We start from the raw sequence: 24,288 nt of genomic DNA on the forward strand, positions 1-24,288 counted from the left end.
AGTCTGCTTATACTTCCTATCCAAATTGAAAGTTCAGGTTCCCCTACTTTTTTTAAAGAGTATATACTAAATCAAATTAAATATAAAACGAAACTTGATTTAGAAAACGTATACTACCTGTCATTTGTTTCAGAGTCTTGCTGTCCAGCTTCAAATTGACTTTACTTGTGCCAGTGTTGGAATCCGAGTTGGTAGAAAACTCTATACTTTCCACAGCTGCAGGATCTGTTTTACCTTCCTTCAGTTCTAAATAACAAACATGGAAGTGTAGATAGTCATATTATGTCGATGACAATTCAAAATGCGCAGAAATGCTTGGAATAGCGGTCTGGAATGAAACTATATCGGTCAACGCCATCTGTGAAAGAAATATGTCGTAATCTCCCATATGCAGAGCATACCGACGACCTTAATATGACTCGAGTCTAGAAAGGCAAACAGCGCATGAGCATAAGTGTTAGTCGATAACAATATAAGCGACAACAAGTTTTCCATGTTAAGAAATATCCTCAAAACGCACAGTCCCATGTTCGATTCCGATAGGAGACTATATAATTCGACAGTCATCCATGTCTATGAGCCATGATGCCACGTTCGGTCGGCCATTACGACAATCCTTGAGAGTGTGGGCCCGTTCTCACCCAGATTCACATGGGATAAAACAGGAAGTGATTTGGGCATCCGTTTCAACATCTATGAGTAAATTTCATTTTCCATCTCTGTATGTTATTGGGTGAAATCAAACATTTATAACGATGATGGTTCTCAGAGAGTGGGTGAGTTATGTATAACTCCGCTTTGAATAATTACTTTAAGTCATTTATATCGCGTGACAGGAAAATATGTGGCGGGCAAGTCCCTGCGTTCATGTCATGCAAGTTCTAGATCATTACTTCTTTGGTGAAACGGTATTAGAAAGTCCCTGGAACATCATCTGGGTCAAACGAGATGTACAGCAAATAGTAGACCCGTGAAGATCCGGGTTAGAATTGGTCTTCAGTAACACTATTCTTGTTGTAAAAGGTGACTAATGGGATCAGGTGGTCAGGCTCGCTGACTTGGTTGACACATGTCATCGTGTCCCAATTGCGTAGATCGATACTCATGCTGTTGATCACTGGGTTGTCAGGTCCAGACTCGATTATTTACAGTCCGCCGCCATATACCTGGAATATTGCTGAGTGCGGCCTCAAAAACAACCAGACACACACCAGTTTCTGGTATGCCTTAAGTACCCTACTCTGAACATTAAACGACGAAGATCCCGTATGCGAGCCCCCAATACTGAATCATATCGGCACACCTACCAATGTTAGTTGACTCGGCAGTGAAGACATCTCCTTCGTCCAGACAGTTGGTTGTTACATCGGTCATTCTGTCCAGTAGCTGAAGCACCGTAGTTGGCGATGTCGCTGTATCCTGTTTAGAAATATATGCTGTGTTAATACATCATCATACAATGTATAGGGCCCTTAAGTAGGTCACGACACTTCGGAGACCTTAATACTTCCGGTGATAAACAACGCGCAAAGAGAGCCAACTTAGTACCGGAAGTAGCGCCTCACAAGACTTACAGTCCCTTTCGCAACTAGCTGGTTTACCAGTCCTTTGGTTTAAAGGATGCGGCACACCAAGTTGAAGCATAGCTTTGTTATGTCCTTGACAACCACAACCACGAGAATGAAGACGTGCTTTCATGACACTGTGTCAGTCACTTGTTGAATGGACGAATTGATGGCGAGCTATCTTTTTAACGTGTGAGCAGTATATAGATTCGGTTTTATTGTCATCAGACGTTTTTATAGCACTGTAAACATTAAATGTTAGTTTCAACAATTCCATTACAACGACTTTCCTTTACATCAGATGAGGAAATTGAACGCTATTACTAGTATAGAAACGTTTGGGGACCATGGTCAAAATACAATATTTTGCTCAAATTATTTCTTGCAACTACTCCTAACTATATGTTTTCATTACATAATGAAAGCACAGAATTTACAAGCTACAAAACATATACTGCCGATTCAGTCCTACGAAAGAGGTAAGACATTTAGAAAACGTTTCTGTAATTTTGAAATTTGCAATTTTTCTTATTCCAGTTGCCCATACGAAAAACAGCCTTGCCATACCTCAAAGCAATACACTGAACATGAAAACACACGACTCTCCAGAATAATACCCACCTTCAGTTTCTTCCATTCGCCTACGGTCCGTGAATCAAGAATATTACTGACGCTCGCCAGGAATCCCTGAACGTAAAATGCATCAGTGGTCAAAAGAACAGCACATGCAAGAAAGAATATACAAATTTCAGATCTATGAAATAGTAAGTAGATAAGCATACATACGTCTCTATGAATAGTTCGTACCACAATATTAATCCACGTTTGAACAGTTTACCAATATAAGAATGTCGTTTATGTCTTTCGCAGTCAGAAATCTGTCCTTTGTATCAAGGAGGCCTGTTGATATTCAATATTATCTTTTATTTAAAAGCTTCACTCCATTGCTACTTTGTGACCAAATATATATAACAGTAGTAGCACCTGTTAGTAATTAGCATTAATCAGACCTATGATAAACGATCAAGGTTGTCTGGGTACGCTGATATGTATTTAGTCAGGTCGCACACTGTAACCTCCTACTGGAACCCAAATTCAATAGCTGGCCTGTACATCACAAAATAGCCTTTCAGTCACCGAGAAGTCTTTAGTCTTAATTGTTTTCAATACAAAAAAGATGTAGACCTCTATGAACTGTTTTGTCTCCTCTTTGCTGTCAGTGACGATGCAGCCTTTGATAAGGTTCAACAGCCGACCAAGAGCCTGCAGTGATAGAACGATCCACTTGCTGGACAGTTCATTGGGCTGTGTACTCTCCGAGATTGCTCTGGCAACGCTGGAGATGTTCGCGACTCGCAGACCCTCTTCAATCCACTCAATCTGGAGCAGCAATCCGTTTCATAATGATTAAAACATATGTCAATGCAAATACATAAAAACCCTGGTACTTGTACATGGTATTATTCGTTAAATAGAAGGACTGATCCGTGTCGAATATAAGTTTTGATTCTCCTTCGCAGCAGTCATGAGCAATATGTTTCTTCTTTGCGAAAACAAAGTATTTTAATTTTTAGTCAAGATTATGTGAGATTGGTTTTGAGCTGCTTTTAACAAGGACACCGGAAATACTGGATTCGCATAGTATCCATGTGGGAACTGAACCCAGGCATGACGAGACGAAAGCTTTACATATGATCGTGTGGCGTCGACATGATGGCATCGTCATAGTATTACGTCCGTTCGTGACGTTATTTTGCTGAGCCTATGGACGTCACGTTGCGACGTGAACTAACGTGCTATAAACGTAAATACGTTGGGATGATTACATTCTGCTCCATACATGACCTTGATTTGATTTAATTTTAAGAAATCTGTTTTTGAGAACTGAACTCACATCATCAATGACCCGTTCTAAGCGTCGCACGGCGCACTGACCACTGTCCTCGTCCAACCATTGGCCATCCTCACCACAGTGGCGAGTAATTACCGCTGAAAACGCAAAGTGTCAGGTTTCAATTTACAACCTTATTTTACAACCTTACGTAATGCTTACAAAATCCATTGATATCATTTTGTTTATACTTATGCTGTATTTTCACGACGGACACACGTGGAATGGGTTGATCACTGGATTGTCTGGTCCAGACTAGAATACTTACAGACCGTCGCCATATACCTGGTATATTGCTGAGTGGGCGTTAAAAACAAATAAACATGGAATTTGTAATACATGTCCGTATGGGCATTATCGCACACTTCATCGTTTGAAGTCGATATTGTTTCTTATTTTATAATTCTGAAATGATGGCTGATTTGTACACAATATTACATCACCTGTGCCACCCGTAGGGCAAGGATATTCCGCAGTAGAACCAGCCCGCGTCCCATGCCAGGTTCCTTCCTTGTCACATCGGAGGACCTCAGCTGGGTAACAGTAAATTGCACATAGGTGAACAATACTACATCTCGGTGCCTTTGCATTACTTAATCTATCCACTCACCTCACTGTTCATGTGTACCCGCATCTGAGAGGTGTTGGTTTGTACCAATATTCAGCAATATCATAGTGAATATGCCCAAGAATGACTTCGACGTTATATGAAAATAATTGTAATGTTAAAGACCCTCGTCATCGTATTCCAACTGCGTAGGTTGATGCTTCTGATGTTGATTCCTAGATTGTCTGGTCCAGACTCGATTATTTACATATTGCTGCCATATTGCTGGAATATTGCTGAGTGATGCGTTAGACAACAAACATACGAACAAAATACCCCCGTTCAATTAATATATAGCGCTTGATTAAGTTTATCCAACGTCTATCTATATCCGACTCACCTCCAATAACGGTCACGGTTGTAGATTGACTTCTCTCCCCCAAACCGACATCATTTTCACCCTCACAGAAGTAAGTTGCGTTCAGAAATCCACTGCCAGAGACTTTAAGCCGGGAACCTGATAAACATCCCTCTCGAACATAAATACCGACGACCTGGTTCCCGATCCACAAACGTTACAACCTATCCAGGGCTCCAGATAAGGGCCGTATCGGCGTATGTACGGAAAAAAAATATGCAAGATACGGTAGGAAATAATTTAGAAAGCGTAGCAGATACGCACCACAGCAATGGTGTACGGTCTTAGAATCATTTACAGACGTATTTATCTGAAAAAGTATCGTTTTATTGTTTATTGACCTGTTTACACAAGAGTAGCAATGTTGTGGTGCATATATGACACGAAACACAAGATTACTGATACGCCATTAATTTCCATTCAGTACTGTAAATGTACTCTTAAGGTTTTCCAGTACTCGTATATTGAATAAATAAGGAGTACGTACTCCCGATCATGAAACATTATCTGGAGCCCTGCCTATCGTAACTCTATACTTTATCATAGCCTACGAATGGCATAGAGCTACGAACGGTTTGTGAATCGGGCCCCCAGTCCGCAATGTTAACATGTACTTATCTGATATAAAATAGCAAGTCAGGAATCTTGAAACTGTTTGTATTCAGTCCTCAACTAGTATTGCCCTGTATCAGTTCCTTGCTGACATATGTCTTTAACTGATGCAAGTAACTCGAGACTGATACACAGGCTCCAGCTCTGTGTGGATATACCTCTAATGTACACACAGATAAAATCTTTCAGTATGAAGACTGCCGTTTGTCAGTCAACCATGATATGGCACTACTTCGTCACCACTGCTGTTTGATAAAGTGTTGATCATATATGGATTCAAGGGTGCCGTTGTACACAGCAATCTTAGCTTTTAGGTGACCGTAACTCTCTTATCTTAACATAAACTTAAGGTGGTCTTAACGCTAAGGTTGCTTTGTTCAACGGCAGCCGGAACGTGTAATCGGAATCCCACGGATTTTACACCTGAATTCGTTTCGGTATTAATTTCATAAAAACGTGAAATAATTAGGGTACACACACACGTACGCACGCACGCGCAATGGCAAACACACACATACACAAACACGCACGCACGCAAACACACACACACACAGACGTAAACGCAAACATAACAAAAAGCAACACATTCATGTAATAACTGAGAGTACTTACTTTTTTCCCACTGTCTTTTGTCCATTCTGGTACCAGTGGAAGGTCGTGGTCGACTCAAAGACCGACGGCCGTGTCAAGTTGCAGCTGATTGTGATATCTTCACCAGATCTTATGACGACACTCTTCAGAGGCAGGAGAGTTACTACTGGACGGGGTATAACGAGTACGTTCATCTTCTGACTTGATATCAGCCCACCCTCATCCCTGAGACTGCACTGAAAATCTCCTGGAAAATGAATATACACGAACATAAAGCTGTCAAGAGGCCACTGGATTGCAGTAACTAGAGCATTTTACAAATTACATTTATTCATATGTAGATGATTTATGTAAATCTATTTATTCTGGACAGCTTTCTAGCACAGAGTTGAGGTACCTAAACCAACCCTGCTGCTGAAACTGAAATATTGTGTTTGTTATTGACGCACTCAGCAATATTCCAGCTGTATAGCAGCGGTCTGTAAATAATCGAGTCTGCACCAGACAATCCAGTTATCAACAGCATGAGCATCGACCTACGCAACTGTGATACGATGACATGTGTCAATCAGGTCAGTGAGTCTGTCACCTGATCCTGTTAGTCTCCTCTTACGACACGCATGGGTTACTGAAGACCAATTCTGACCCTGATCTTCATGGGTGAGAAACCCAAATAATCACCAATGAATGCTCTCAAATAGGCATTGTTCTTGTTCCCACATACAGTACTTACTCACTCCGACGTAAAAACAGTATGGCCTTGAACAATACCTCTAGAATTATATAAATATTTCCAAATTCCGATTTACAAGCAGGGATCGGAAATGATCGATAAATGATCCTGTCCACAAAATCAAATTGTCCAACTGCGTGCACTTTATCTTATTTTAATAGCGCTGTAAGCAAAGACAGCATTAGTTCTAACCACATGAGTGTAAAATGGATCCACGTGATCGAACAAGCACCTGAATCTTTGAACAAGATGTTAGCAGCGGTGAGTGTTCCGACGTAATGCCCTTCATAAGGACTCGTGAGGTTTGTCTGTAGTCGAGAGTTGGACAAGGGTACAACGAGTGCATTCCTGGACGTCATCCGCCACTCCATTGTCACGTCACCAACAGGTTGGACAAAGGTACCAGTGCACGTCAGTTGTATCTCGGTGTTGCCCTTGGTGAATCCCGGTGTGTTTGAGGCGTCCGGTGAGGAATACTCGATCTTTGATACCTGGGTGGAGCCAACTGAAACGAAACACATGATTGAGATGGATCAAATACTCTCCGAACGGTGTCAATCATGTCCTGGCCCACGACAAAGAGAAGCTGTTCTGCAGTGGCCACTGGTCTTTAAAAGGTTTGTGCCCAAACTAGTTCACGACCTTGGCATGGCGATTCATAACTATTATGAATAATATTGTACAGATGACAAGACCTAAAAGAAAAAGTTAAACGATTCTGGTTTTGATACGCCTGAGGCTGTACAAAAAGAATTTTGAATGTTTACATTTTCTACATTCTGCGTCGTACCGTGAATGGTAAGTTGGGCAGTCTCATTATTAATTGCATAATCTACGTTTTGTGTTTTACGGATATAGATAGATGAAGGCAGTAAGATGGTTCGGATGATCTTGGCACAGTAAGGTCGGCTTAGCTGATCATCAGCCTCTAGCTTTTACGTTCCGCTGTGAGCTCCAGATTTCCTTAAGTCTACAATTGTATTTTGCCTGAAGTTTGTTATTTTTATCTTCCTAGATTGTTTCAGACCTTAATCCCAAAGTACGGATATGCCTGACCTTCATTGAGATGAAGAATAATGACAATTATTATGGATATTCAACTTCTTTTATTCTGTGGAGGCGACGTTTCGACATAGACTCTAATGTCGTTGTCAAGCAAGTGATACATCAGTAACAAATTGAGAGAACATATACAGGAGTTGTTGTTACAATAGATAGGGAATGAGTTGTTTATACAATAGATGAGGTTGATGTACAACGTTTGTATGAGAGATTGAGTAAATTGATAGGAAGCCAGTAGGGATGACATACAACAACCAAACCGCCCCGACAACAGCCCCCCCTTCACCATCAGTCTCCCATACATAGGATCAACTAGCCATCACATCCGACTACTCTTGAAGCAGCACGCTGACATAGACGTCACCTTCCAATGAGGCAACAGCATCCAGAACCTCTTGCAGGCCACAGGGTCGTCCCAGAAGCAAGACCCCTCAGGTGTGGTTTACCACATAGAATGTGACTGCGGTGACTCCTATGTTGGAGAAACATCAAGGCCACTCACCCTCAGGATCAAGGAACACCAGGCTTCAGTTAGGAAAAATTATTCTAAATCAGCCATTGCCGACCACATCAAAGCCCATCCTAACCACACTATCAAATGGGACAAGACCAAAACCATAGTAAAGAACCGGTCAGACTACAAAATTCGTAAACTTTTGGAAGCAGTACACGACAAGAAGATAGGACCCGCCCTCATCAGAGATGAAGGATACTACATTCCCAATGCCTACCATCACTTGATAAAGTAATCAATATTATTTCTTGTGTACATTACCTGTTTCATTCCAAATATGTACATCAACCCCATCCATTGTATAACATCCACCTGGCTTCCTATCAGATGTATAAGCTCTAATTCAGTCCTTGTATGCCTTCCTACTGGCTTCCTATCAATTTACTCAAGCTCTCATACAAACGTTGTACATCAACCTCATCTATTGTATAAACAACTCATTCCCTATCTACTGTAACAACAACTCCTGTATATATTCTCTCAATTTGTTACTCATGTATCACTTGCTTGACAACGACATTAGAACCTATGTCGAAACGTCGCCTCCACAGAATAAAAGAAGTTGTATTTCCATAATAATTGTCATTATTCTTCATCAACTCAACTTCTAAAATGCCCATCAAAGAAGAAAACTTCACTGAGATGGTCAATAGCTCCTCTCATAGTAATTTGACTGATCACTCTTGCACCTTGCCTGCATTTCCCGGGCCCCTTAGGTCACTCAAGTTATGTTGGACAATGACCCGACAATTTAAGGCATTTTTCAGTGTGAATGATCCCTTGACAAGACTTTCAAGTTCACCCATGTAAAGAAGATAATTTAGACTTGGGGGTCTGAGATGAGAAGGTCCAGGTCATTACACAAATGGCCCTGTGCATGTAGAATGACTTTCAGATGAAATGCTTTCAAGGAAATTGAAACGGAGTCATGGAGTTTTCACGGTTTAAAACTATGCATGGTGGCATCAAAGATTTTTATTGAGGAATATTTCTTTTCTGTGATCATGTTTCCCAAAAGGAATAGGCGAATGTATGGACTATCAGATTCGTACGAAGAGGAATAATATTCTCACCTCGATTGCTAATGATGAGGCTTGTCTCGTTCACTCTCATGCTCCCTACAGATCCATTGTAAATGGAGCCTCTCAGTTCCGTAACTGCACTCGCAGAATTGTCTCCATTTGGAAAGATGAGGATGAAGTGAACGTTCACATAGTTGCTACTACTCTTGCTGTCAAAATAGATATAAAAACGATGCGAAGGATTCTCCATGACATCACATTAATACAAACATATGTTGGATTGCGTTTCATTACAAAAAGGAAAAGCACAATTGATTCCTCGTCATAAAAACGTTTGGGAATCGTGGGTTACGTGTTCAAATCAGCGTTGCTCTTGAAAAGAAAAGGTTACTTGTTGTCACGGCTTCGTTTTATAGCCGCTTAGAACATAATGCAACAATTTCATCTCAACAGCCTACTTTTTGAGAACATCTTAAATTGGCGATGACGGAAGATGTTTTACACCTTCACAAGGGAATGTTTCTGAAATACCAATGGGGGCATGTCAAGATTTAGAACCCATGATCTGAGGAGCCTGGCACGAGGAATGGATGCATTCCCACATCAGAAACTGAAGTTAATAATGTATTCAAATCTACGGTATTTCAAGACAATGTTTTGCTAGTGTTGTTCTTTGGCACTGTGACGTCACCTGAACATCTCGACGTTGACCGTGACGCCCACGTTTTGCGTCCTGAAGATTTGCTGCATCTGTAGAAGATGAACATGAGTTTATATAGTACAAATGTTAACGTTTGTTACAGGTTTCTCCATAACTTATCACTTGTTGATTACTTAAATCTGTTCTCTAATAGCTATATACTTCCGCGTTAGTTCATGAATGTTAAAATATGCATGTGTGTGTGTGCATGCGTGCGTGCGTCCGTGCGCGCGCGTGTGTGTGTGTGTGTGTGTGGTTTTTAGCTTCTAAATTCCGGTTGCAGTTAAAGAGCTCTCTGGGGGCGCTACACGACCTCTCATCGGAATTGTGATAATGTCTGCAACCTTTAAGATTTCGAAATGATTTGTGGTGGATACGTTGCGGACACCAAAGTAATGACCGATGCAATACCCTTCTTTCATCTGTTCCTTTGGCATTTTAGAAGTTGGAGAGTGATATTAAAGGCCACATACTTTTTATGCGTGGCATCTTCTTTATTCTATATTGATGAGACGTTTTGGTATAAGATAGATTCTTATGCCGTTGTCGCGTCACTCTTGCTTGTCAACGGTAAAAGGATCTACACTGAAACATTGCATCATAATAGTATAAAGAGGTTGTGATCCGTAAAAGTATCTGGCTTTTATTTTGTTTATTTTGACTTGTACATTATGTTCACATGTTGATGGGTTTTTAATTGTCTTTTTTGTTCAGGTAAGCAATTGACCAGCTTTTGCATGTATTAATGGAGGATACCAGACGTGGATGAGCACACCCTTTCTCGAACACCTACTATCATCACTATTTGATGATAAACACTTGCTCATGATACAGTGGGAATCGTACAATGGACTCTGTTTTCGGAGATTTCTTATGTGTATGGGAAGGGTTTGGTCGCTGTTATTTAAATATTCCAGTTGAAATACATCAACGTCGATGGTGATACGTTACGTGCCTGGTTAGTGACGTCTGATTGCAGTAACATGAACTGGGAATATCTCTGATCGGCGTAGACCTGTTCCCACCTCCTGTTCAGGAGCTCGTAAGATCCTGTCCAAATGTCAGCTGTAGGGAACACAGACAAGTGAGTGAGTCAGTTTAGTTTTGGACCGTCTTTAAAAACATTCCATCAATATCACGGCTTGGGACACCAGATATGGGCTTCACATGCTGTACCCATGTGGGGAATCGAAGCAGGGTCTTCGGCGTGACGAGCGAACGCTTTAACCACTAGGCTACCCCACCTCCTCAAACAGTAACAATGCATGTTATGTCGGACACATTCATATTGAAGCAGAAGTGTATCTAGTACACCTGAGATCAAAACATCTAAATACATAATTACAAAAGTTATTTTTCACTGAAAGGTCTTGCAATGTCGAAGATGAAAGATAACAACTTTCTTACATGAAAATGCCTTACATGATTAGTGTTTTGACATACATATAACATAATAACACAGTGAATAATACAACTATTTGCATTAATTAACAGTACCACTATCTGATTTAACCCCACTTGGGAAACTTGTCTCATAAATGTAGAAGTCTTATAATAATTTAATAAAGTATATATTTTTAATATGAACTAATTCTGGTAACATGGTAAATGGTATAATGAAACAGCGAGATCAGTTTCATGTGTAAACTTATAAACACAGTGATGGATCACTATAAACAATATTACTTAATTAAATAAACCGGTTTACCAATGGTTATACTAAAGGAAACGGTGACGCTGATCTCGCCCGAGTCTCCTTTCAAATTGACTGACATCGATACATTTCTTTCTCCGTATTCTCCTTTGACGACCTTCAGGATTCCATCAGGCAGAAGCTTCAGCATCAAGTCTGGTTTGACATAAGTTTTAATTATATTACCATGTGTGAATATACAGTATTAGGTGGTCATGGATGGTAATCATTGCTGTTTAGAAACCATGGACAGACAGCTTGCTATAATTGTGATGAAATCTCGAATAACTTTATAAAACGTAAACTGCTTCAGGTAATATAGATGTGTTAGTGTTTACATCAATTAGATTCTGTTCTATCGAAATCAAAACAAATTTCCAAGAAATTATATAAATCTTTCTTTAGACAACACTGATTCGAAGGTAGAAGCATGTCAACGGACATTTAAACATTGCCTGAAGACAGTAGAAAAAGGCTCAACAACTACAACCAGTGTGTGTTTTTCGTAAATAAGATCTTAATTACCTTCATCCGTAACGAAGAAGATGTAGAGATCCGACATGTCATATCCTTTGCTTATCCGACAGTTTAGTTTACCGACGGGGTTTCCAATGTGTTGATAATTGACGTAAATATGTTCTCTCATGTCACAGCTCAAGATTAGAAATTCTATTTTGACTGTCACCACAGTTGTCAATTTCGGAATACCAGTATCTTTGATCTGCAGAATAAACCAGAATGGAAATATGACAGAATCGTTATCTGTTCAACCTACATGAACAAACGTTTTCACCTGTACAGCTTAATGAACAAACGTTTTCACCTGTACAGCTAAATGAAAAAACTGGTTTCCCCCGTACAGCTACAAGAACAAATGTTTTCCCCCGTACAGCTACAAGAACAAATGTTTTCACCTGTACAGCTACAAGAACAAATGTTTAAACCTGTACAGTCTGATCATGTACACGTACTGCAGTGTGTTTACTGGATATATTGCCGAATAGTTCAGTAAGACACGTCATGGACATGAAATATCAGAAATGAAAAAAATGAAAGATTTCAATATTGCGTAATGATCATTGAGAAGGTATGCGGCAACAATGTGCATGTATATTGATATATGGCAGCGTCATTTATTGTTAAATGTTTGAATGGTTTTGGTACTGTTTTCAAGATTCAAGGGACGGTTGGGTAGCCTAGTGTTTAAAACGTTCGCTCGTTACGCCGAAGACCCGGGTTCGATTCCTCACATGGGTACAGTGTGTGAAGCACATTCCTGGTGTCACCCTCCGCGATACTGCTGGAATATTGCTAAAAGCGGCGTAAAACTCACTCACTCCAGATTCAGTTGAGGTCAACAAGTCACCGTGTGTCCATTATTCAGATGCATATGGAGTCATAAAACAGTATATATATCATATTATAGAACTGCTTACCTTCTGGTAGGTTCCTCAGATTATATAAGGGGTGGAGCGCATGCCTCTATCATCTCACATTACCTCACGACTAGACATTGTGTGAAGGTAATATTTCACCCTGGTTATCAATCTTGGGTTATTTTGGAAGCTTGACCACTGTTGTTGTTGAGTGAATATTGTTCGTAATAACGTCACTACTACTACTATTACTATACTACTGCCGCTGTTGTTGTTGCTGCTGCTGCTGCTGCTACCACTACTACTGCTGCTGCTACCACTACTACTGCTGCTGCTACCACTACTACTGCTACAACTATATGGTTGATTGTTTATTTTGTTTCATATTGTGTTTGTAATTGTACTGCATTCCATAATGCCTCTCTACTGTCTACTTACACTGTATATTTTTGCTGTAATGTGAATTGATTTGTAAACCTGTTTAATTTCAAAACACAATTGTACAATTGCTGTCTGTTGGTTTTACACTGCATTCGTTTGCGTAAACAATTCTTGGATAAAATGTTTCAAGTTGGAAGACGAGTAACAATGTATTTACAGAAATAGATAAAAGTGACGTTTAGTCATGCAATACCTCAATATCTACTGATATGTCCTTCTCGTTCCCATCGATAAAGTTAACCTTTAGTTGTCCTGTGTACCTGACGATACCAACTTGAGGATGAGGGACTAGAAAAGAAACGAAAAGTAAAACTGCAACACGGTGTAGTCTATACAATATTCTGGAGTATGTTCATAAAACGATCTTAGGCCTCAACTATCGTACGGTTGGTGTATAATCTGAGTTTGAACGGATTTGTGTCCCGATGGCAGAGGTAACGTACAAATCCATTACCGCTCATTGTACATACGAATGGGTGTCTCTTGTGATCACTATGAACACAATTCCATTCCTACCCCGCTTGCAGCAATATTTTATGCCATAGTGTTTTCCACAAACTGTTTCACCCAACATATATCAAAGGGATTTTTCAAGCTAAACGTTTGTGTGGAGACTTCATGATCAATCTTCGGTCTCTGATAGCACCGGTCAATTCAGCTTGTACCACCCGTATACCACTCAAAACTCAGTGGTAATCAAATATTACCTCTGATGTCGTACGTCACAGTGTCGTTATCTGAAACGCCGAACACCTTGGAGATGTTGACTTGAACCTGAGGGCCCTGTGTAGCGACGTTGACAACGTACGTCTTTGACGTCATCTCTACTTTAGGGGCGGTGTTGAATGTGACGCTGAACACTATCGTGTCAGTTCTTGGGTGCATGTCGTTCTCCTTGGCTATCAATGTAACCTGAAATGGAACAACAGACTTCACTACAATTGAGAGACAACGAAAACAAACAACACAATATTTGGTACATGTATAATGTTGACGGCTTCTTTAGATCTGTGTGATAATGTACGTCTCCTGCTGCAATATATATTACGTTAAGGGTTGTGTTCAGAGGACTATGAACCCGTGAAGAACCGGGGTAGATCCTTTCTGTTACCTGTATCATCATTCACAGGGTTCTTGGCGACAATGGACCCAAATAAATTGCTCGATGCTCATGCTGTTGATTACTGGATTGTCTGGTCCAGACTAACTTATTTACAATCTGTAAATAATCGAATCTGTTTTTTCGATCAACAGCATGAGCATCAATCTACACAATTGGGGTGCGATGACATGTGTCAACCAGGTCAGCGAGCCTGACCACCCGATCCCGTTGCTCGCCTCTTAAGACAAGCACGGGTTACTGAAGATCAATTGTAACCCGAATCGTCGTGGGTCCATTGTCGCCAAGAACCCTGCTAATAACGGGTAAACAGAAAGGGAATGCCCTCAACGGGAACTGGGATTCCCTGACAGTCCGCAGTGGTGAAAGTAGTGCTCATTGACTGTCGTAGCTTAATAGCACGCTGCCAGTTCAGCTAATCTGAATGCAGGAATTACAAAGTACACAATGATTATTCAATTTAAAATTACTCGTGTATCTTACCTTTGAAACTGGTTTGTCTGGAAAATTGTACTTGTTGAATGTTGCATTAACGTGCAGACACGTTTGCCAAAGGCGATAGTCGAGGTTGAGACAAAACAAATTCTCCACCTCTTCTTGAACGATCTGGAACTCAATGGAGTCGTCTTTGTCATGACAGTAGGAACTCGCGTTGGTGTAGTACATGTCTAGACACACTATGGGCTTCTTCCTGTCTAGCATGTCCAACTGGTAAGTCAGGGGGTGGACTCCGGGTTTACACTGTGGGGCTTTGGACTCTGTAAAAAATATCAAAATTTCTTGGTTAAGTTATTCAATGTTTTTAATCATAATCAGTAGTGATGTATATTTTACACATTGTTTCTACCATCCCCGCATGAAACCTGAAGCAGGTAAAACGGGGTTGCTATGGTAACATAGAACCAAGACGTCGGAGTACGCTATCGGTCATAACTGTTGTCGTAATTGCTACAGGCAAGCAGCTAGCGGAATTGGAGATCAGACTGACCGATTTGATGCATATCATTGTATCCCTGTTGCGTAGATCTGTGGTCAAGGCATCAGTCACTGGATCGCCTGGTCCAGACTCTATTATTGTCAGACCGACCTAATATAACTGGAACATTGCTGAGTGCGGAACTAAACACAAACCTAGGAACTAAACATAAACCTAACAAATCAAACGGAATTAGGTTGAAGTAGTAAGCCACCATGTTGTTTTACTGGTCCGAAGAAACTGAAGACTTGATGTTTTCACTAATGCATCTGGAGCTACTGGGACCAACACTGTTACTAAATTCAACCACTTCAACGTTCCCGTTTGAACGGGGATCAATATGGTGATCGAATGTATACATTGACATAATTTAAACTGAGATTGGAATTTAAATCTGAGATATATAAGAACAGTTTACAGATGTTTGTCTCAATACCTGCGCTGTCTGTGAGGCTAACACACTTGTCGTTCACGCAGTGCTCGTTGAGTCGACAGGTCTGCCCTCCACACTTGATGCTGTATTCACACCGAGTTCCTGTAGGTGAATTAGGTATTGACATACTGATCAGGTGTTGAGATTCACACACACATACACACACACACGCACGCAAGCACGCACGCACGCACGCACGCACGCACATACACACACATACAAACAAACACAAACAAACACATAAATTTGTTGCCCCTTCAATTGACTACTGCTCCTTTCTCTCCTGCCACTATAACTAATTACTGCTCCATTTCCTCATGTCACTACAGCTAATTACTGCTCCTTTCTCTCCTGCCACTACAACTAATTACTGTTCCTTTCTCTCCTGTCCCTTCAATTGATTTCTGCTCCTTTCTCTCCTGCCACTACAACTAATATTACTGCCCCTTTCTCACCTGCCACTACAACTGATTACTGCTCCTTTCTCTCCTGTCCCTTCAGTTGATTTCTAATCCTTTCTCTCCTGTCCCTTCAATTGATTTCTGCTCCTTTCTCTCCTGCCATTAAAACTGAACACTGCTCCTTTCTCACCTACCACTACAACTAATTACTGTTCCTTTCTCCCCTGCCACTACAACTAATTACTGCTCCTTTCTCTCCTGCCACTACAACTAATTACTGCTCCATTTCCTCATGCCACTACAACTAATTACTGCTCCTTTCTCTCCTGCAACTACAACTAATTCTGCTCCTTTCTCTCCTGCCACTACAACTAATTACTGTTCCTTTCTCTCCTGTCCCTTCAATTGATTTCTAATCCTTTCTCTCCTGCCACTATAACTGAATACTGCTCCAATCTCTCCTGCCACAACAACTAATATTACTGCTCCTTTCTCTCCTGCCACTACAACTAATATTACTGCTCCTTTCTCTTCTGCCACTACAACTAATTACTCCTCCTTTCTCTCCTGCCACTACAACTAATTACTCCTCCTTTCTCTCCTGCCACTACAACTAATTACTGCTCCTTTCTCTCCTGCCACTACAACCGATTACTGCTCCTTTCTCTCATGCCACTACAACTAATTACTGCTCCTTTCTCTCCTGCCACTACAAATGATTACTGCTCCTTTCTCTCCTGCCACTACAACTGATTACTGCTCCTTTCTCTTCTGCCACTACAAATGATTACTGCTCCTTTCTCTCCTGCCACTACAACTAATTACTGCTCCTTTCTCTCCTGCAAGTACAACTAATTCTGCTCCTTTCTCTCCTGCCACTACAACCGATTACTGCTCTTTTCTCTCCTGACACTACAACTGATTACTGCTCCTTTCTCTCCTGCAACTACAACTAATTCTGCTCCTTTCTCTCCTGCCACTACAACTAATTACTGTTCCTTTCTCTCCTGTCCCTTCAATTGATTTCTAATCCTTTCTCTCCTGTCCCTTCAATAGATTTCTGCTCCTTTCTCTCCTGCCACTATAACTGAACACTGTTCCTTTCTCTCCTGCCACTATAACAGAATACTGCTCTTTTCCCTCCTGCCATTATAACTAATTACTGTTCCTTTCTCTCCTGTCACTACAACCGATTACTGCTCCTTTTTCTCCTGCCACTGCAGCTAATTACTGTTCCTTTCTCTCCTGCCACTGCAACTGACTACTGTTCATTTCTCTCCTGCCACTACAACTGACTACTGTTCCTTAATCTCCTGACACTACAACTGATTACTGCTCCTTTCTCTCCTGCCACTACAACCGATTACTGCTCCTTTCTCTCCTGCCACTACAACTGACTACTGTTCCTTAATCTCCTGCCACTGCAACCGATTACTGCTCCTTTCTCTCCTGTCACTACAACTGACTACTGTTCCTTAATCTCCTGACACTACAACTGATTACTGCTCCTTTCTCTCCTGCCACTACAACCGATTACTGCTCCTTTCTCTCCTGACACTACAACTGATTACTGCTCCTTTCTCTCCTGCCACTACAACCGATTACTGCTCTTTTCTCTCCTGACACTACAACTGATTACTGCTCCTTTCTCTCCTGCCACTACAACCGATTACTGCTCTTTTCTCTCCTGACACTACAATTGATTACTGCTCCTTTCTCTCCTGCCACTACAACCGATTACTGCTCTTTTCTCTCCTGACACTACAACTGATTACTGCTCCTTTCTCTCCTGACACTACAACTGATTATTGTTCCTTTCTCTCCTGCCACTACAACCGATTACTGCTCCTTTCTCTCCTGACACTACAACTGATTACTGCTCCTTTCTCTCCTGCCACTACAACCGATTACTGCTCTTTTCTCTCCTGCCACTACAACTGATTACTGCTCCTTTCTCTCCTGCCACTACAACCGATTACTGCTCTTTTCTCTCCTGACACTACAACTGATTACTGCTCCTTTCTCTCCTGACACTACAACTGATTACTGTTCCTTTCTCTCCTGCCACTACAACCGATTACTGCTCCTTTCTCTCCTGACACTACAACTGATTACTGCTCCTTTCTCTCCTGCCACTACAACCGATTACTGCTCTTTTCCCTCCTGACACTACAACTGATTACTGCTCCTTTCTCTCCTGCCACTACAACCGATTACTGCTCCTTTCTCTCCTGACACTACAACTGATTAGTGTTCCTTTCTCTCCTGCCACTACAACCGAATACTGCTCTTTTCCCTCCTGACACTACAACTGATTACTGCTCCTTTCTCTCCTGACACTACAACTGAATACTGTTCCTTTCTCTCCTGCTACTATAACTACTTACTGCTCCTTTCTCTCCTCGAATCCAACTGTTTTTTACATCAGTCATGCCTGCGCATTCGATCCAATCATCTCACGTAATACGCGTCATTAATCCACCCATCGCGTAATTTAATACAAGATATTCCAAACATCATTACAGTTTATAAAATCACATACCCGTGAAGGTCGGTGTGCACAAACAAACAGTGTGTTCTACATCCAGATCATTGCTACACTCCCAGTCCTCAAGTTCCCGGCAAGTGCCACCGTTCAGACAGGTGTCGCTTCTGCATAATGGTTCGGGGGTCGTGTTAATGGAATCATACACAGACCCGGAATTAGTCGTCGTCGTCCATGCCGTGATGACAGTAGCGTTGATCAAAAACACCGTCACTACCAACCACCTGGCTGAAGTGTGTACTGTGTTCATCTTTCAGGGTGACATTGACCAGCCTAGAATATAGAAACAGTGAACTGTAAAGTTAAGCATAAAATGTTTCCATGTATCATATATTCTGTATAAGTACTATAACACACAAAGTGTCATCCATGTATCATGTATTACATCAACTGATGTGTTACATAGTCTGTCTAGTATCAAGTGTATGTCATATGTCATAAGTGCTGGCTGTATTACATAAACAACATCACCGCGAGTCATGTATGCTGTGCTACATCCACAATGCCTGAATGTGTTATGTGTGTTATATATGCCGTGTTGCACTCACGGTGTCCCCATGTGTCATTCATATATTCTGATTTATGATGCATTAATATATGATGTATTGTATCAACAGTATCCCTGTATGTCATATATGATGTATTGTATCAACGGTATTCCTGCGTGTCATATATGATGCATTGTATGAACGGTATCCCTGCGTGTCATATATGGTGCATTGTATCAACGGTATCCCTGCGTGTCATATATGATGTATTGTACCAACGGTATCCCTGTATGTCATATATGCTGTATGACACCAACGGTATCCTTACATGTCATCTATGCTGTATGACACCAACGGTATCCTTACATGTCTTCTATGCTGTATGACACCAACGGTATCCTTACATGTCATCTATGCTGTATGACACCAACGGTATCCTTATGTGTCATACATGCTGTATGACATCAACGGTATCCTGACATGTCATCTATGCTGTATGACACCAACGGTATCCTTACATGTCATCTATGATGTATGACACCAACGGTATCCTTACATGTCATCTATGCTGTATGACACCAACGGTATCCTTATGTGTCATACATGCTGTATGACACCAACGGTATCCTTACATGTCATCTATGCTGTATGACACCAACGGTATCCTTACATGTCATCTATGATGTATGACACCAACGGTATCCTTATGTGTCATACATGCTGTATGACACCAACGGTATCCTTACATGTCATCTATGATGTATGACACCAACGGTATCCTTACATGTCATCTATGCTGTATGACACCAACGGTATCCTTACATGTCATCTATGCTGTATGACACCAACGGTATCCTTATATGTCATCTATGATGTATGACACCAACGGTATCCTTACATGTCATCTATGTTGTATGACACCAACGGTATCCTTACATGTCATCTATGCTGTATGACACCAACGGTATCCTTACATGTCATCTATGATGTATGACACCACGGTATCCTTACATGTCATCTATGCTGTATGACACCACGGTATCCTTACATGTCATCTATGATGTATGACACCAACGGTATTCTTACATGTCATCTATGCCGTATGATACCAACGGTATTCTTACATGTCATCTATGCTGTATGACACCAACGGTATCCTTATATGTCATCTATGATGTATGACACCAACGGTATCCTCACATGTCATCTATGCTGTATGACACCAACGGTATCCTTACATGTCATCTATGCTGTATGACACCAACGGTATCCTTACATGTCATCTATGCTGTATGACACCAACGGTATCCTTATGTGTCATCTATGCTGTATGACACCAACGGTATCCTTATGTGTCATACATGCTGTATGACGACAACGGTATCACTACATGTCATCTATGCTGTATGACACCAACGGTATCCTTACATGTCATCTATACTGTATGACACCAACGGTATCCTTACATGTCATCTATGCTGTATGACACCACGGTATCCTTATATGTCATCTATGATGTATGACACCAACGGTATTCTTACATGTCATCTATGCTGTATGACACCAACGGTATTCTTATGTGTCATCTATGCTGTATGACACCAACGGTATCCTTATATGTTATCTATGCTGTATGACACCAACGGTATCCTTACATGTCATCTATGCTGTATGACACCAACGGTATCCTTACATGTCATCTATGCGGTATGACACCAACGGTATCCTTACATGTCATCTATGCTGTATGACACCAACGGTATCCTTACATGTCATCTATGCTGTATGACACCAACGGTATCCTTATGTGTCATTAGATGTCACATTTGCTAAATTGCGTGAACATGTATGTTGTATAACATGATTAGACATCATTGCATTCACATGCAGTATTTCGAGTGTTATATATACTGGCAAATAACAGTACCCCCGTGAGTCATATATGCTGTCTTACATCAATATCACGTATCATATACACATTATTACATTCACAATATCCCATGTGTCCTAAATGGTGTATGTACAGAATGGGTTAACTCATGGCTGTGTTCATCAGAAGGGAATTGGTTAACACGTGGCTGTGTTCATCAGAAGGGAAAGGGTTAACACGCGGCTGTGTTCATCAGAAGGGGATGGGTTAACGCGCGGCTGTGTTCATTAGAAGGGGATGGGTTAACTCATGGCTGTGTTCATCAGAGGGGAAAGGGTTAACACGCGGCTGTGTTCATCAGAAGGGGATGGGTAAACTCATGGCTGTGTTCATCAGAGGGGAAAGGGTTAACACGCGGCTGCATTCCTCAGAAGGGAATGGGTTGACTCATGGCTGTGTTCATCAGAGGAACGGGGTTAACACGCGGCTGTATTCGTCAGAAAGGAATGGGTTGACTCATGGCTGTGTTCATCAGAGGGGAAAGGGTTAACTCATGGCTGTGCTTATCAGAAGAGAAGGGTTAATGCATGACTGTTCATCAAAAGGGAAGGGTTCACACATGGCTATCTCCTCGGAGGGGAAAGGGTTAACACAGTCACGGTTGTGTTCATCAGAGGGGAAAGGGTTATCCCATGGCTGTGTTCATCAGAAGGGAAAGGGTTATCACAAGGCTGTATTCTTCGGGGTGGAAAGGATTACCACGTGATTGTGTTCGTCGGTGTGGAAAGGGTTCACACATGGCCATGGTCATCAGAGGAGAAAGGGTTAACACGCGGTTGTGTTCATCAGAGGGGAAAGGGTTAACGCTTGGCTGTGTTCACTGGTAGGGTGCTAGAGAACATTGTTAATCGTGTTTTGCAGTGGTACTGTACTTCCCAAGCATAATGGTATACAAATCGCCGTGAACCTAATCACGAGCATCAATAGCAATACCGGCCTATTGGCAGTCAACCTTCTCCCCTAGTCCCTTTAAACAACCTACATGCATCCAGGCAGAGAAAACTTTGTACTTTTATATTTAGACCTCTAGCCTTTGTTAAATATCTCTGAAATGTATATCGACCGTTTCGTAAACAAAGGAAGTTCAGGTATGGTAATATGAATCGCTGGGTGATGTGCAAATAGCACTGTAATAGCGTGCTCCATAATGTATTTATCCTGCACGAAATGTGATACATGGATCAATCATCTAGAGTAAATATTTTCTATATGCGCCTTATCATATATAAAGCATGTTCTAGAATTGATGTTAAGCTAAGCTTTTATAATGGTATTTATGTAAGGGGTATTTGTGTTACGGGGCGCCTTCCCACGCTATAATAGAAAGGCTCCCAAGTGGTGTCCTTGTCGCACACAGATATCTGGGTATACCAAAGGTAAACGGATATTGATAAGCCAGGATGATACTAAAACACGTCGCAGGCGCTTGTTAGAATGTTAAGATAGATTTCATACCGCTGACATTCTGAACGCCACGCTTGAATTAACTTCTTTGACCTGCTTTATTTTGTAAAGTTAAGTTCTATACTTCATGGTACATTTGGTGTCTCAGTATTGTGAAGTGCTCGGGTAATTGCTGGTAATGTGAATACCACAGGTATTCTAAGTGGGACTGTCATGACAGAACTGCATGATCGTGTTGGAAATCTACACTCAGGGGCAAAAGAAACGACCCAAATTTTTGGAAAATTATAACTTGTGTTTTGACTTTGATATTTTGAGTATTTATGGTCAGAAACATTCAGCCGAACACAACAAAACTAACTCAATGAAACAGCGATGCACGTGTAAAGCAAGAACCCAGAAAAGTGAACCTATTCACGAAAGTTTCGTGCCCTTGCACACATGACACACGTGACAAATATTCGGTATAAAAGCACGTGAAAATGTTTATGGACATTTACATTTTACGATTACATTTGCGACCATGCCGAGATTATCGAAAGAAGTGAGAGAAAGGGTAATCGGCATGATCCAGCTTGGCGCTACCCACAATCACGTCGGCAGGATCTTCGGTTGTAGCCGACTTACAGCCGATGACCCGTTACAGACAGACAGACAGGCAGGACACAGGATAGGCCGAGGAGTGGCAGACCTCGGATCACGACCCCAGCTGAAGACCGGTACTTGCGTACCCTGCATTTGCGCAACCGATTCCTCACTGTGACGTCATCAGCATCGACTGCGCTGGGTCATCGTATCAGCCGAAGGACTGTGTCCAGGAGACTTTGTCAGCATGGTATCCGAGCCTACAGACCCTACCGTGGTGTAGCTGTGAGGCGCCTCCATCGACGTCGACGTGTGAGATGGGCACATATCGTTCAAGGTTGGCAGCGCAGACAATGGGACAGAGTCTTATTTACTGATGACAGCAGATACTTCTTCCTCAACAGACCTGACGGCAGGACACGAGTGCATCGACGCAGAGGAGAACGGACGGCCCGTTGCTGCGTGCAGGAGGTTGAGCCGTTTGGCGGTTGTGGCGTTATGGTATGGGGAAGGATATGTGGTGACAGAAAGACGGATCTGGTTGTTGTCGATGGGAATTGTATGGGCAGCGTTATATCGACCGGGTTCTTCGGCCAGTTGTTCTACCCTTCCTACAACAGAATCCAAGAACCGTATTTCAACAGGACAACGCTCCATGTCACACAGGTCGACGTGTTCAAGGCTTTCTCTACGCCAACAACGTTGTTGTCCTGCCATGGCCATCACGCTCTCCGGACCTTTCACTCATTGAGCATTTGTGGGACCATCTTGGGAGACAGATTGGTGCCAGACAGGTCGCCCCAGTGGACAGACAAACCCTCATCCATGGTTTGAGGGAGGAGTGGAACAGGATACCTCCTCACGTGATCAGACGTCTGACCTCATCTGTTCGACGTCGTGTTAGAGCCTGCATCGATGCCTGTGGTGACCATACTCGATATTGACTCACAGGAGTGTCCCTGTGTCACTGACATTGACTTATCTCATCATACTGGAGTGATCGAATACAGGACATATGAATATTATGTGTTTTTTTGCGATTATCTCAAACAATAATTGGCCTCGATTAATGAATTTGATTTCCCATGCTCCTCACCTATTTGTCCTCAAATTACAACATTGATTTTCTGTTTATCTTTTGTCATCTTTCATTAATTAGCCTCAATAATATGGTATCGTTTCTTTTGCCCCTGAATGTATGCCATGAACGATCTTGTTAACAGTACGCCCTGAGACATTCG

The 24,288-nt window shown here is 41.6% G+C and overlaps 1 protein-coding gene across 6 annotated transcripts in view; it reads right to left on the minus strand.

Moving 5' to 3' along the window:
* LOC124289577 (adhesion G-protein coupled receptor F3-like) overlaps positions 1-24,288 on the minus strand; it is a 155,478-nt gene that overhangs the window by 12,536 nt on the left and 118,654 nt on the right. For 5 of the 6 annotated variants that reach the window (XM_046726145.1, XM_046726146.1, XM_046726143.1 and 2 more), the window contains exons 2-20: positions 18,638-18,913; positions 15,698-15,796; positions 14,769-15,043; positions 13,873-14,077; positions 13,359-13,453; positions 11,874-12,069; positions 11,364-11,504; positions 10,611-10,720; positions 9,647-9,705; positions 9,007-9,164; positions 6,590-6,862; positions 5,646-5,871; positions 4,404-4,519; positions 3,900-3,989; positions 3,460-3,554; positions 2,751-2,945; positions 2,187-2,252; positions 1,308-1,419; positions 118-246 (exon numbers count right to left, since the gene is read on the minus strand). In XM_046726145.1, the coding sequence (XP_046582101.1) occupies positions 118-246; positions 1,308-1,419; positions 2,187-2,252; positions 2,751-2,945; positions 3,460-3,554; positions 3,900-3,989; positions 4,404-4,519; positions 5,646-5,871; positions 6,590-6,862; positions 9,007-9,164; positions 9,647-9,705; positions 10,611-10,720; positions 11,364-11,504; positions 11,874-12,069; positions 13,359-13,453; positions 13,873-14,077; positions 14,769-15,043; positions 15,698-15,796; positions 18,638-18,890 (2,893 nt within the window). In that variant the 5' untranslated portion in view covers positions 18,891-18,913. Of the gene's footprint in view, positions 1-117; positions 247-1,307; positions 1,420-2,186; positions 2,253-2,750; positions 2,946-3,459; positions 3,555-3,899; positions 3,990-4,403; positions 4,526-5,645; positions 5,872-6,589; positions 6,863-9,006; positions 9,165-9,646; positions 9,706-10,610; positions 10,721-11,363; positions 11,505-11,873; positions 12,070-13,358; positions 13,454-13,872; positions 14,078-14,768; positions 15,044-15,697; positions 15,797-18,637; positions 18,914-24,288 lie in introns of all 6 variants that reach the window. The other variant, XM_046726144.1, reaches the window with a different exon arrangement.

Source organism: Haliotis rubra, unplaced genomic scaffold, assembly GCF_003918875.1.
Source record: "Haliotis rubra isolate DU_JTF1 unplaced genomic scaffold, ASM391887v1 Scf443, whole genome shotgun sequence".
In the NCBI taxonomy this organism is placed as follows: Eukaryota; Metazoa; Mollusca; class Gastropoda; order Lepetellida; family Haliotidae; genus Haliotis; species Haliotis rubra.